At 47.9% G+C, this 13,238-nt stretch overlaps 1 protein-coding gene across 4 annotated transcripts in view; it reads left to right on the top strand.

The window, feature by feature from the left end:
* LOC149339868 (fibroblast growth factor 1-like) overlaps positions 1–13,238 on the top strand; it is a 58,834-nt gene that overhangs the window by 40,825 nt on the left and 4,771 nt on the right. For 2 of the 4 annotated variants that reach the window (XM_089548520.1, XM_089548519.1), the window contains exons 2-3: positions 3,084–3,414; positions 6,937–7,041. In XM_089548520.1, the coding sequence (XP_089404646.1) occupies positions 3,084–3,414; positions 6,937–7,041 (436 nt within the window). The remainder of the gene's footprint in view (positions 1–3,083; positions 3,415–6,936; positions 7,042–13,238) is intronic. The other 2 variants (XM_089548522.1, XM_089548521.1) reach the window with 1 other exon arrangement.

Below are 13,238 nucleotides of genomic sequence, written 5' to 3'. Positions count from 1 at the left end.
ACGTCTCGTCACGCAGAATCGTCGAGCGTTTACTGGATCAGTGATACGCGATCAAATTTTGAGTAAATCTTGGTAAAACGGGCAAAGAGACTCACAACATGATTAAGGAGGCCTACGGTGACGCTTCCACGGGTGATCAGGTGTTTTTTGAGTGGCACGAACTGTTCCGAGAAGGTAAGGAAAGAGTGGAGGAAGACGACCGCTCCAGACGCCCTTCGACCAGCAAGACCAACGAAAATGTGTAGCGAGTGAAACATTTACTTAACAGTGATCGTAGAATGAGTATCAGAATGATTGCTGATGACTTGAGAATTCCTCTAACCCAAGTTTTTGAGATCGTGACAGAAAACTTATCCATGAGGAAAGCGTGCGCGAAGTTGGTGCCGGGAGCGTTGTCAGAGGAGGAAAAGGCCAACCGGTAGGATCTTCTTCATCATGTGAATGAGGACCCCGATTTTTTGCCTAGCACAAGGCGTCAACGCTGCCTCAGCCCCCCTAGAGACTCGACTTGGCCCCGCCAGACTTTTTTCTATTCCCGAGAATAAAATCGACGCTCGAGGGGAAACATCACGGATCGGTAGAGGTGGTTAACAGGCCTTGACAAGGGAGCTAAACAGCATTCCGGTCCAGGCGTTCCCGGAGGCGTACGAAAACTGTAAAACTCATTGGCAGCAGCGTGTAGGTGCGGAAGGGTGCTACCTTGAAAAATTGTAATCGTTTGTACTATTCTCTTGAATAAATTTTGTTTAAAAAAATGAGTCCTACTACTTTCAGAACAGACCATGTATACTGCTCGTGGCAAAAGAAAAAAAAGGGGGAGGGGAAATCGCTTGGATGGCAGGAATTTCTGCGACGAATCTGTGGTGTTCTTCGCCTTCGGTTTTTACTTTTTTTTTTTTGAAACAGAGAGGCAAAAGTCGGGCGCAATTTTTCGAGCTTACATTCGGGTACAAATCGGGTTACCCGCCGAAAGGCTCAATTCGGGTTTTTTCGGCTTATTCCTTCAAGCATAGTTATTTCATTATTAGCCCCACGTTTTTGTGTGGGACCTAAAATGATCTACCTGTGTGTTATCTCCTACTAAACACACAACAAATTACAGAATTCATCAAGAAACTGTTCACAAGGTCAGACATTTTTTTTTTCTTGCTCAGTGTATTCGTCGTGATCATCAGCATGCACCCCTTGTGCACGACTTGGTAAGCTGCACATGCGAAAACATTCCGTCAACATCACAGCGGCGCAGCCATTCTATAGGCGCAAAACATTCTTGGAGCGCGACGTCGTTTGATAAAATGCATGGGTCCCTTTCAAGGCACACTTTTGTAACTTATCTTGGTATTAGCCTAAGCCGCACCATTAAAGGTGCACTGAAGAGGAATCTGAACTTGTCTTTTTGCCGCGGGAACTCGATCTACTCGTTCCGAGCTTTCTTAGAAACTGTGATTTACTGCCCTGTGTGGCCGATTTCCCCAATTAAATCGAATTAACGTCCGGCTCCCGCCTTTTTTTTTTTAATTCTGCCTCGTACGGTGGGCGGAGTCGACCAACGCGTGGAGCGCCTTTCACCCAGTCCCGTGGCGGCTTGCCGCTCTGCCATCGGCGGAGTGATACGTAGTAGTCCGTAGTAGCAAATAGTCCGCGCGTATTTTTATTTATTCGGGCTTATTTTGCGGCTACATTATCTGCGAATGAAACTATTTATTCATGCAAACCTAGAAAACAAAATAGAGCGAAAGCAAAGCCTCCACGGGACTGGGTGAAAGGCGCTCCACGCGTTGGTCGACTCCGCCCACCGTACGAGGCAGAATTAAAAAAAAAAAAAGGCGGGAGCCGGACGTTAATTCGTTTTAATTGGGGAAATCGGCCACACAGGGCAATAAGTCACTGTTTCTAAGAATGCCAGGAACGTGTGGATCGAGTTCCCGCGGCAAAAAGGCATGTTCAGAATCCTCTTCAGTGCACCTTTAATAACAAGCGTAAAATTTTTTTTTAAACGAGCCATTAACAGAGAGCAGCGCTCTAAAACAAGCTGAAGATATCCGCTGTTCTCCGTGTAGTGTAATCAACTTTTACTACATTTTAGGGTAGAGGGCAGAATTTTCAGAAATGTGCTCAGGGTGCAAAAATAGGGTGCAGCTTAAGTTAAGAACAACGTAGCGAGCTATGGAACGGAAAATGATAGGTGTAACGCTAAGAGATCGGAAGAGGGCGGAGTGGGTGAGGGAACAAACGCGGGTTAATGACATCTTAGTTGAAATCGAGAGGAAGAAATGGGCTTGGGTAGGGCATGTAATGCGAAGGCAGGATAACCGCTGGTCCTTAAGAGTAACGGAGTGGATTCCAAGAGAAAGCAAACGTAGCAGGGGACGGCCGAAAGTTAGGTGGGCGGTTGAGATTAAGAAGTTTGCGGGGTGTCGTGCCGGCGCCCACATTTCGCTGGCGGGCCTGTCTAAACCAGCGCTGCGCGCCCGCCGGCGCTCAAAGCAGGCCCAGACTTTCTCGGACAAGTCGCGACATGCAGCGTGACTCATCCCGCCGCCGCGGCGCCGACACGGACCCTTCCTCCTTTCCTCCTCTCTGTCGGTGCGAATTCCTCCGACGCTCGCCGGCTCTCGACCATTGGTCTAATTTGAACGGTGGCCAGTGATTGGAGGATTTGAACGGCTGGCTGCCGTAACCGTTACCAGCGGCTATAAAAACGGAGCCGCGCTGAACCCGAGCAGCAGACGGGCAGCAGAAGAGCCATCACGCCGGAGCTACGCTCGCCGCCGGGGCCGCCCTTCTTCTTTGTGCTCGCCCGTGGTGTTCTTGGCCCTTGTATCATGTAAAAGCCCTTGTACATACTGTGCATAAAGTTCATTTGACTCACCGTCGCCTCGACCGTTTCCTGGCTCGGACACCTAGTCTCAACAGGGGATACAGTGGCGGCAACTGACAAAGGACTGGGTTAATTGGAGAGACATGGGAGAGGCCTTCTCCCTGCAGTGGGTGTAGTCAGGCTGATGATGATGATGATGATAATTAAAGGCCCCAATCATGTGTTGTTAGTGGCGGCGAGGACAAGGAGCCCCTTTTCGCAGGAGGCTGACCTGGCGCGCGAGTCTGGACCGTCGTCGGGCTCAGCTCCCGGTGGCAGCGGCGCCGTCCCCGATGGCTCGCCGTCTCGCGGGGGTGCCTGTGGCGGTTCGCGCTGGTCGCCCGCCAGGCTGGTGGGCGAGGCGCAGCAGCAGGCGACCGCCTTCTGGAGCAATATGGCTCGCTTCAGACCCAGCTTCCTGGGGGGCCGGGAAGAGGACAACCTGCCCGACCACCTGGGACCTGTCAAGCAGCTATATTGCCGCACGGGACACAACCTGGCCGTCTTCCCCGCCGGCACGGTGTACGGCACCAGGGAACCGTACAACCGATACGGTGAGCGAGCACCCTACCCGTCACCTCCACTAAGTGCACAACCGAAACTGCCGCGCCGCATGCTGAAGCCACGCTCAAATGTTTGGGTGGCCTGATTGATGGGTCCCTATTTTTCTTGCCTATTAAATGGAACTGCCCTAGTTCTCTCCACCTCACTTCTGTCCGCGTTTCTTTTTTTTTTTTGCGAAAGTTAATATGCCTGAGAGGCCCGGCTCGATATAGTTAAGACAATGGCTTAGAAAGCAGATACTAACTTTCTAAAAGGGGACAACTTGCAGAATTGCAGAAAAGCTGACTTACAGGACCGTTTCTTCCAACCAGAAACCCTTGTTGACAGGCCGCGTTTTCACTTCCTGCTCCGCAGACAGAAGGGGTTAGCGCTGGAGGAGATGAGTAAGTTGCGGTCCACTGCATTCTTTTTCGAAAAGGTGAGGGGGGATGCCCGAACCTGAAGCCCGACGGTCACCACCGGCTTTCCGTTACGTTTCCCTGGTCTCGATCCGCTGGTCCCCTGCTCTGCTGTGTTCATTCAACAACTTCCCTCTCATACAGATGAAGGGACGTCTCCCCTCCTCCCTTTTCGAACAAGAATGCAAGATTGCCGTCTGTGAACGAGGGTTTTCGGTTGGAAGAATTGTAGAGAGCGCTCGATATTTTCCAAGTTGTCAAGTGCCCTTCACAAGGAAGATGCACGAAGCTGTGTGTCTGTTAAGAGCTACCGTAGATAGCATGGGTGCCTACTTGAAGAAACTGTATTCTTACATATGTAGGACTTATCTCTCTAGTGAAGAGATCACACGATACTGTACGAGGAGAGTTTGTGCTCTGACAGTGATTGCCATTGTTTGTGCTATAGTCGGATACAACTTAAGTCTGCAGTGAAGCTCCGCCCACGTTCAGCCTCCGTGCACAGAATTCCTCCACGACGAAAAAGTAGTACGCTGCTTAAACGTTTCTTGTTACGTAAACAAGAAGCTTATCACAAGAAAAAAAATTATAAGCTCTAGGATTTTGACACGTGGATTGTTTGATATAGCCAAGCATTAAAAAAATGATTTTGTTTACAGTTGCAGTTGGCCAGCGGAATAATACAGGACGCTGCGGACCGCGGCCCAGTGTTAGCAACTGCTGTTTTTTTTAAGTTGTATCCTACTGTAGCTTATGCGTAACTCGTCCTACTCTTCTATTTATCCCCCTCCTCCCTTCAGTATTTGCTATACTAGCGGACAACTTTTTTTGGCAATGCAGTAGAGGCAATAGGCCGGAAAGGGAAATAGACGGTCTTTTGTACCCCCGCCATGGTGGCGGGTCGTTCATTGTTCGGGCTAGAAAGGCAGAGGCGTGAAAAGGGGAATCTATGGAGCTGAATAATGAACAAGGCGCAACTCCCTTCTCCTTCCCTTTCCTGCCTAGCCTCTACTGCACTGCCAAAAAAAAAAAAAAAAAAAGCTGTCCGCGAGTACAGCTATGAACCAACTTGCCCAATCATGATTATTGTCGCTGTAACTAACTGTAGCGAATCTGAAGCTCCGGTACCCTGAATATCCGGTAGAATGCCCCTTTTATAGTAATTAAGTGCATTGAATAGACATTCGATTTGATTCGGTTCGTATAGCTCGTATGAATGCGACTGCAGGCGAGACGAAGCAGAGCTTGCTCCATTGTCAAAACGTGTGGTGGGAATAGCTGTTCTTGCCTGTCTAGCAGAGAACGGCGTTCAGGTTCACAAGACATTTTAGGCAGTTTTCGTTTTTCATATTTCCTCTTTTTTTTTACTGTTCTGTGGTGGGCGCCTTTGGGAACACCAAAAAGCTTGACGGCACCGGTGCAGCCTAATTGCGTCTTTCCAAAGCTTTTTCCATGCTTTATACGCGCTAGCAGCATTCATTGGTTTGCTTTTGTAAGTTTCGTAAGTTTCGACTATACTATAGAGCAGGAAAACAAGGGTAAAGCCTTAGAGCAAGCAATAAAGAAATTGCATTTAGTTTAGACGCACCGGAAGATCACAACGTCGCGTTTTGCCTCACACGCAAGCCTGCTGGTAAAATAACTATATCTGAATCATCTGATGCGCGAAAATTCTTAAACTTTGCATAAGTCCAGTAATCAATTGTAATAACTAAACACTTTCGTTAACCTAGGATGCAAGGTTTATTCAGTTGCACAGTTATGAAAAAATCGGCCGTACAGAATTTTGCGTCTTTTCGGCCGTTTCCTCGTTCACCAAGGCTCACTTCGCAATTTTTTTCATTGGTTTGAAGAAACGAATCTCGTCAACTCCTGGCTCAAACGAAATGGCCATGCGTCGAATCGTACCAGCTAAATATCAAGTTAATATTATGCCACGTTTAAACGTTAGAGGGAGCTAAGTAATGTCGCGTTCTGCCCCACTTTTCCCGATTGCACGTCGAGAGTATATTCAGTTTTTCGTTCACCTATATTTTACTTGTAAATACCACACCCTCACCCGACTTTTGCCTTCCTTGTGCAGCCACCCATCTGCTGCTTGTATTACTCTGTGCGTTTCTGTTCTGCCCGCCCTATTTATACCTATCCTCATTGTGTGTAAGAACTTGCATTATATACCAGATGTCAGGGGCCATCTGATCACGTGGTGTCAAGTGGTGTGTTCACTAAAAAATAGAGAAGTAAACCCGTTCTTTCAGCGCACACTGAGTAGTGCTGGTATGAGAAGGACGTCTGCAATAAGTCACTCTTGTCTTCACTGCGTCCCGCAATGTCCCAGACTTCACCGGGTGATCTTTGTGGGGCAGAAAAGTGGACAAAAATGGCATCACTCAATGGCACTCAATGGAAAAGTGGCATCACTCTCTTAAGTCTGACCGTAGAGGTTATATACACCACTTGCGAACACACATCACTGCGCCACCTCGTGAAGCTAGGAACGGTCCAAGCATGACTCGATAAAGCCTAGTCTCCTACGATGAAATTGCACGAAAGCTCGGGAACTAAGGACGTTTGTGTTTTAAAGGTGACGCAGTGTAAAAAATTTGACCCCTAAAAAATCATGCGGTCACATGACATGCCTGGCGCTTTGCTACGCTCTTTGGCGAACAGCACCTAAGCCAAGCTAACCCGCGCGTTTCCTACCCACTCTATACACTACTCTTTCTGCGTCCTCTGTCTCATCGTGATGTTCTCTTGGTTCGTCCCTTTGGCGTTTTTTGTCTCGTTTGTCGTGTAACAGAGACAAGACGACGCCGTCTTGTCTATGGAGCTGTCGCCTATGTCCTCCCTGTCCCAGTGGACGGCGACTTTTCCTTGTTCTGCCTCTCGTCAGACCTCTCGCCTTCCCCTGTCTTCTCTGTCTCCATCTCCCACCGTCTTCGTGTTTGCTCCTGAGGAGTGCCGGCGTGCTCGCATCCCCTGCACTGTTCCCGAAGCTTCGCCTCATTCATCGTCCAAACTTCCACGCAGTTCCAGTCTGCTCTGACAGTGTCTGCCTTTTGTTTGTTTCTTTGGCCTCCCTCTCCCGTCACGTGTTCGCCGGCGACGGAGAAGAGTTGGCAGACGACGACCAAGTAGAGGAGCGGGGCGACGAAAGCAACGACACGGAGGAACCGGGCGGTGTTGTCCAGGGCACGGAAGAGCACTACAGTGAACACGGTACACTAAGGATATTGAAAGAAATTGCAGCCTTTTTTTTTATGCCTTTGCAGCTACAGCTTTTAAGGACACGTTTCCCGGTTGTCTGGTGTCGGCGTTGTCGGTATAACACCGCACCGCGGTGACTGGTCAGCACGCAGCGGCGCCACTCACGATGTCATCGCAACCGTCCACGCAGATTGGTCCGTGCAGTGACGTCACGCGTGACGTAACTGCAACGCGCCATGAAAATGCGCCACGCCGAGTGGTCTGAACGCAGTGACATCACGAGTGACAGCGCAATGACGTCACGCGCACTCTGCCAGAGAAGACGAATAATAACGAACATAAGGTATTTCCACCACCGCAAGCAGCTGTCGCTGAATCTAGAATTCCACAGTGGTAACCGCCCTGTGAATTTTTTGGGGCTCTTGTACTGACAACAATGAGGCAAGAGAAATGTACCACCTGCAACAGGGGTCGCTGTCCAAAATCACAAAACACGGATATGAAGAGAAGTTCTCTTCATCTAGCGCGGCAGCAAGGAAGGTGCGGAAGGAATTCTTGTTAACTAAATCCTTTGAACACAATTTCTACGCGGGGACACTACTCTTAACGCGGGGTGTTACTGTTATGGAAATGTGTGAAGTATATACAGACTCAGAAAAGTACTGCGCCTTCTTTTTCTTCAGAACCTCCAATCTGACCCTCCACGAGGTCAACGAAGCGACCGGCATGCTGGCTGCAGACCATCAAAACAACGCAAACAATGCGGCAGAGCATGTTTTGCATATAAATGGCTAGCAACAGACATTTATCCTGAAAATTGCGGGTTGGAAGAGAAAGTAGAATTTATATGCCGGCGGGGTGACCCTATCGCTTCTGTTTACCGGACCAGTTTATCCGTTTTCTTTGTTATCCGTTTACCCGTGCATCAAATATGCGCTAAAACCTTGAGAGACGCGCACGATACAGCACGAGAACTTTTAATGCGGTGCTGCTGAGGAAACCAGAATGCAAAAAAATTGGCAGTGGTTTAGCGCTGGTTAAACCTGGACGATTGCGAAAGCAACGAGGAGAGAGAGAGAGAGAGGCGGTGGAGAGCGCGCGGCAGCGGCGGCGGCCCGGCACGCTAGCTATGCGCCGCTACTGCGCATGCGCAACTGGCGAGCGCGGCGGCGGCACCACTGAGTCACCCGCGCAGCGGTGGCGGCGGCGCACTAGCTGTGCGCCGTGTGACGTCTCAGCTCCTCGCGCATGCGATGCGCAGTATGGCTAGGGTGGCTAGCCTAGTATGGCCTTTCGTCAGCTCCGCGAAATGGCTTGGGGACTCGCGTAGTGTTGCTTTCGCAACAACAAAAAAAAAAAAGCGGAGCAGATCTGCGCGGAGTCTGCGCGTATTAGGACCTCCCGTTACAAGCCACTTCATTCCCACCTTTGTCTCGCTCAGTCCCTCTGAGAGAGGTCGCGCGAAGTGTTCTTTACACTTCAAGCCTGAAACCACGGCTCAGCCATGGACATTTTCTACCGCCGCCGAAACACCCTGTTTCTTCACCTTATCTTGCTAGCGCAGGTCGCCTGGACAATATAGCTGCCACTCAGCGAGCTTACACGTGTTTTGTTGCTGTTTTCGTTTCGCTTTATTTCAGCTCATGTAAATACCCGGTCACGTATACAGGGTGGCCACCTTGATAGCGCACACCTTGACGGCCGCTTCTCCGCGGGTTATGTTGAACCCCGCTGTGTTTCACACGAGGACGTTGGGTTGCTGGACGTTCGCGTGTGGCCACGAGCCTCTCGCGTCCCGCTACGCGCGACGACCGGTAACGCGCAGGTCACCGGCGGGGACAGTGTTCGCAAAGCGCACGCGCGAAGGCCTCGGGCGTGCCACTCCACGTTCCGCGCGTTGTTTACGCGCCACAGTTCGCACGCCGGAAAAAAAAAGGATTTTCTGAGTCACGCGGGGTTCACGATAGCGATATAATTTCGCATGTACGGCGCGTACGCAGGAACGTGAATCGCTGCTCCGGGAAATCATTTGCGAGCCTCACCATGCGGCTGAAGCTTTGTCGAGGGTACTTTGTGCTTACTTCGTCGGCCTTCTAATGCGGCCGATATCTATGTATCAGGTTTCTTTTGCGACCCGCCTCGACTGATTCATATGCGAGTAACCTGATCAAACAGATATCCTCTAATGAAAGTGAAATTCCCTTTCACAATGTATTCACAAAATTCCAGGGCGTTGGTTGCGGGGCAGCGGATAAGAGATCTGTGAGGTTCATGCAAAGCCACAAATGTTTGCCTCTTTGTTTCCTTTCTTTTACTTCCCTGCCATTGACCAGATGAAAGATTTATTTACACTTGTTGCTATTTCATTTTATTACTGTTGGAGGCTGCCTGCCCCACGCTTTATAGTCACGAGGGAGTAAGGTATATTTAAGTAGCTTTTGCTGCGATGGCTCTAGTGAGGACCTTCCCCGGGGTTAACACTCCTGTTCTTTTTGTGACTCTCACTTAAAGAAAGCAAACCCAGCCGCTACAGCTGTCCTTCCATACAGTGGGTCTCTCAGTTGTCGCTTGACGTTCTTTTCCTATCCGTAAACCCGAAATACGCGGGTTCGACCCCGACCGCGGCGGTCGAGTGGAGGCGAAATTTTAGAGGCCCGTGCACTGTGCGATGTCAGTGCACGTTAAAGAACCCCGGGTGGTCGAAATTTCCGGAGCCCTTCACTACGGCGTCCCTCATAACCTGAGTCGCTTTTGGACGTTAAACCCCGATAAACAAAAGCCTGCGCGGTATGGGATCCTCCCACTGCACTCAATAAAGATAAGCTTGGAAAAGTGCAAAATAGATCTGCCTATTACGTTCTAGGGAGGTCATCCAATATATATTATTTAGTGCTACACTTTCAAGACAAACGTTAGGCTGGGAATCATTAGAACATCGCAGAGCCATGCTTCGTTTAAAGCTCTTTCACGACATTTACCATTCCCGAACTGGTATCCCACGTGAAAAATACAACTTTCCACCTCATTATGTGTCCATCTTTGGTTACAGGCGCGAAAAAAGACAGAACACAAGACAGAAAGACGGGACGAAGCGCTTCGTCCCGTCTTTCTGTCTTGTGTGCTGTCTTTTTTCGCGCCTGTAACCAAAGATGAACAGTTACCAACTTGCCCAGCAAGACGTTCTTTTAAGTATTATGTGTCCTTACGTCTGCATCACGACAAAAAAGTGCGCGAGTACAAGTGGAAAACTGAATCTTTCAGTTCTTTTTCCCCAAATACAATTCGACGGTGGAACCGATTGCTCTCATTTGTCGTTGCCTGCGCAACTATAGTGACGCGTTTTGCTCTTCATTAAATGGTTTGGCGGCTCTGAAATGACCCCTCCCCACCTTTTCTTTTTTTCTTTTTTTTGCGACTCCATTTCACCGCAGACCAGGTTTCTTGGTTGCGACTAGGTGTGATAATCTTTTTCCTATTTATTATCAATGCTCGTGAACGTGTGTGTTCCCACTTTGTAGTGTTTTTTATATAGGTTTTCGTATCACTGTTGCCTTCGTTTCACTCAGCATGTTTTCGTATCACGCCGTGTTAAATTTAATGGCAGCAATTGTTCCCCTTATCAGGTAAGCGCATACGTGTGTTCCCATTTCGTGCTAGATCTAATGCCATCCCAGTGCAGTGATGAAATGGTTATCATGTATCTCTTTCATTAATCTCAAAACCATTCTCCCGAAGTTTTTTTTTTCTCTCTCTCTCTTTTACCTGCATGTGACCGCGTTTTGTGTTTTGTATTGCGCTCTATACTTTTGTGTTTGTAACCCCCTCCACCCACCCACTTCCTCACTGTAATGCCGTATGGCGCTGTATCAGATAAATAAATAATAAATTCCTCTCTGGCAAAAAAAGAAAAAGCATAGACGCGCGTAATAGTATGGGGAATGCAATAGGAAGACAAGCACAGCAGAACAGTGAAGAAAGAAATGAAGCACCGAATCATTGAAAGAGGCCGCCGTGGTGGATCAGCTGTTATGGTGCTCGGCTGCTGACCCGAAAGACACGGATTCGATCCCGGCCGCGGCGGTCGAATTTCGATGGAGGCGAAATTCTAGAGGCCCGTGTACTGTGCGATCTCAGTGCACGTTACAAAACCCTAGGTGGTCTAAATTTCCGGAGCCCTTCACTACGGCGTCCCGCAGCCTGAGTCGCTTTGGGACGTTAAACACCCATAAACCATAAACCATTTTCAGTTGCCAGTTTTGACACCAGTTATCAATCGATGTAAGGGTGTTCTGTAATGCACTCTGATCGTCATGGCTATTAATTTGTTTGTATATGATGCAATCATCCGCAAATAACCGAACGGTTGCTTCAAGGCTGCGTGCTGCGTCATTAATATATAGGAGGAAGAGGATCGGTTCAAGAACTGTACCTTGTGGTACCCCAGATAGTATGTCGACTAGATTTGAAGAATGTTTTTCGTAATATGCAAACTGGCGACGGCCTGAAAGATACGCTTTCAACCATTTTGTGACGTTGCAGTTGCCGAGATAGCTGTTCATTTTATGAACTAACTTGGTGCGGGACACGCGGTCAAAGGCTTTCGATACATAAAGGAATATCAAGTCAAGCTGCCCACGTTTATCATTTGTGAAGGTTAGGTCATGTATGGTTTCTATTAACTGTGTTGTGGTTGATAGGCCTTTTCTAAATCCATGTTGGTTTGGGTTGAGAATATTGTTTCGTTCGGCAAAAACTATTATGTGCTTAAGGACAGTATGCTCAAGAATCTTACACACCGTGCAGGTGAGTGAAACAGGGCGGTAGTTAGAGAGGTTCGAACTATCGCCTGAATTGAAAATTGGTATGACTTTAGCTATTTGCCATTCCTTAGGCGCCTCGAATTTTCAAGGGACTTTTTGCAAAATAACAGTAAGTACTTCGAAATCCACTCTGCATACCCTTTGAGGAAAGCATTAGGTAAGTCGTCGGGACCATTCAATACTCAGTAGAAGTGAAAAAATACCGGGCTGCGTTAAAGTTAAATCTTCGAGCTTATCGCCATTAACATGACCAGTGTACGAAAATCGTGCCGTGGCACCGTTATCAAGAGTGAAGACAGATTTGAAATAATTGTTAAATTCATCTGCCTTATCTAAAGCATCACTGGGTGGTAAATTGTTCTTCCTGTGTCCCCGAGAAGCTAAATAATGCCAAAACTTATTACATATCAGCACGCGTTGATCACCGTCATAAAGTTGGAATCCCATCTTGTCACACCAAATGTTTTCATGACTCATTCATACCCCGAACTTGTGTCAGCTGGAATCACCTTCCCCACGACATCGCAGGTATTACCGATAACAATGCATTTCGTAAAGTCCTTAATGTTTCTTTCTGAGTATGTGTCATTTATTACTGTATAAAAATTGCCTTTCACTGTCTTACACACTGTTTTAATATATCCCCACTGCATTATAATCTCATTGCGTTCCTGTGTTTTCACTTTTTATGTATTCCTGTTTTTTTTTCTCTTTGTTGTTGCTGTTTAGGCTGAATTTTTTATGTATTCCCACTCCCCTCTGTAATGCCTTCGGGCCCTGAGGGTACAATAAATAAATAAATAAATAAAAATAAATAAATGAATGAAGTCACTCAGAGTAAAGTTTAAACGAATTCTGTCACTATAGCGAGACAGTAGCGCCTTATTTTGAAGCTCCCGTATTCTTGAAATCTGAGTAATCTGGGTAGCTGATTTTCCTTGATATGGCCTTTCGAATGAAGATATCGAGAATTTCGTTGCCCTGTGGTCAGATATGCCATCTATTACTTCCCACGAATAGCAGCTTTGTGGAAAGGTATCGCTTTTAAAAGTTAGGTTCAGGTGTACATGTTGTACAGGTGATCCGTGTCGGTTGTAATATGGTGTGCTTTAAACAGAAACTGAAGGCTATATCAAATAAAGCTTCTGCACTGACTTTATCAGTTACTCCGCTATCGAAAGTCTGCCATGCGATGTCAGGAAGGTTATAACCTCCAGTAAGTATGGCATTATTATGTTGCTGCATGTAGTCGGTCAATGTGCAACGTGTCAACCGCAGCGTCAGGGGGCCTGTACATAGTGCCGACATAAATAGAAGAATTATCAGTCATTAGCTTGCACCACAATGATTCCACACCAACGACATCAGGCACAGGAGTAGCCTGTATAC

The sequence above is a fragment of the Amblyomma mixtum genome, chromosome 6 (genome assembly GCF_055824585.1).
Source record: "Amblyomma mixtum isolate Tamu chromosome 6, ASM5582458v1, whole genome shotgun sequence".
Taxonomy (NCBI): Eukaryota; Metazoa; Arthropoda; class Arachnida; order Ixodida; family Ixodidae; genus Amblyomma; species Amblyomma mixtum.
This window is presented reverse-complemented; position numbering and strand designations above follow the sequence as displayed.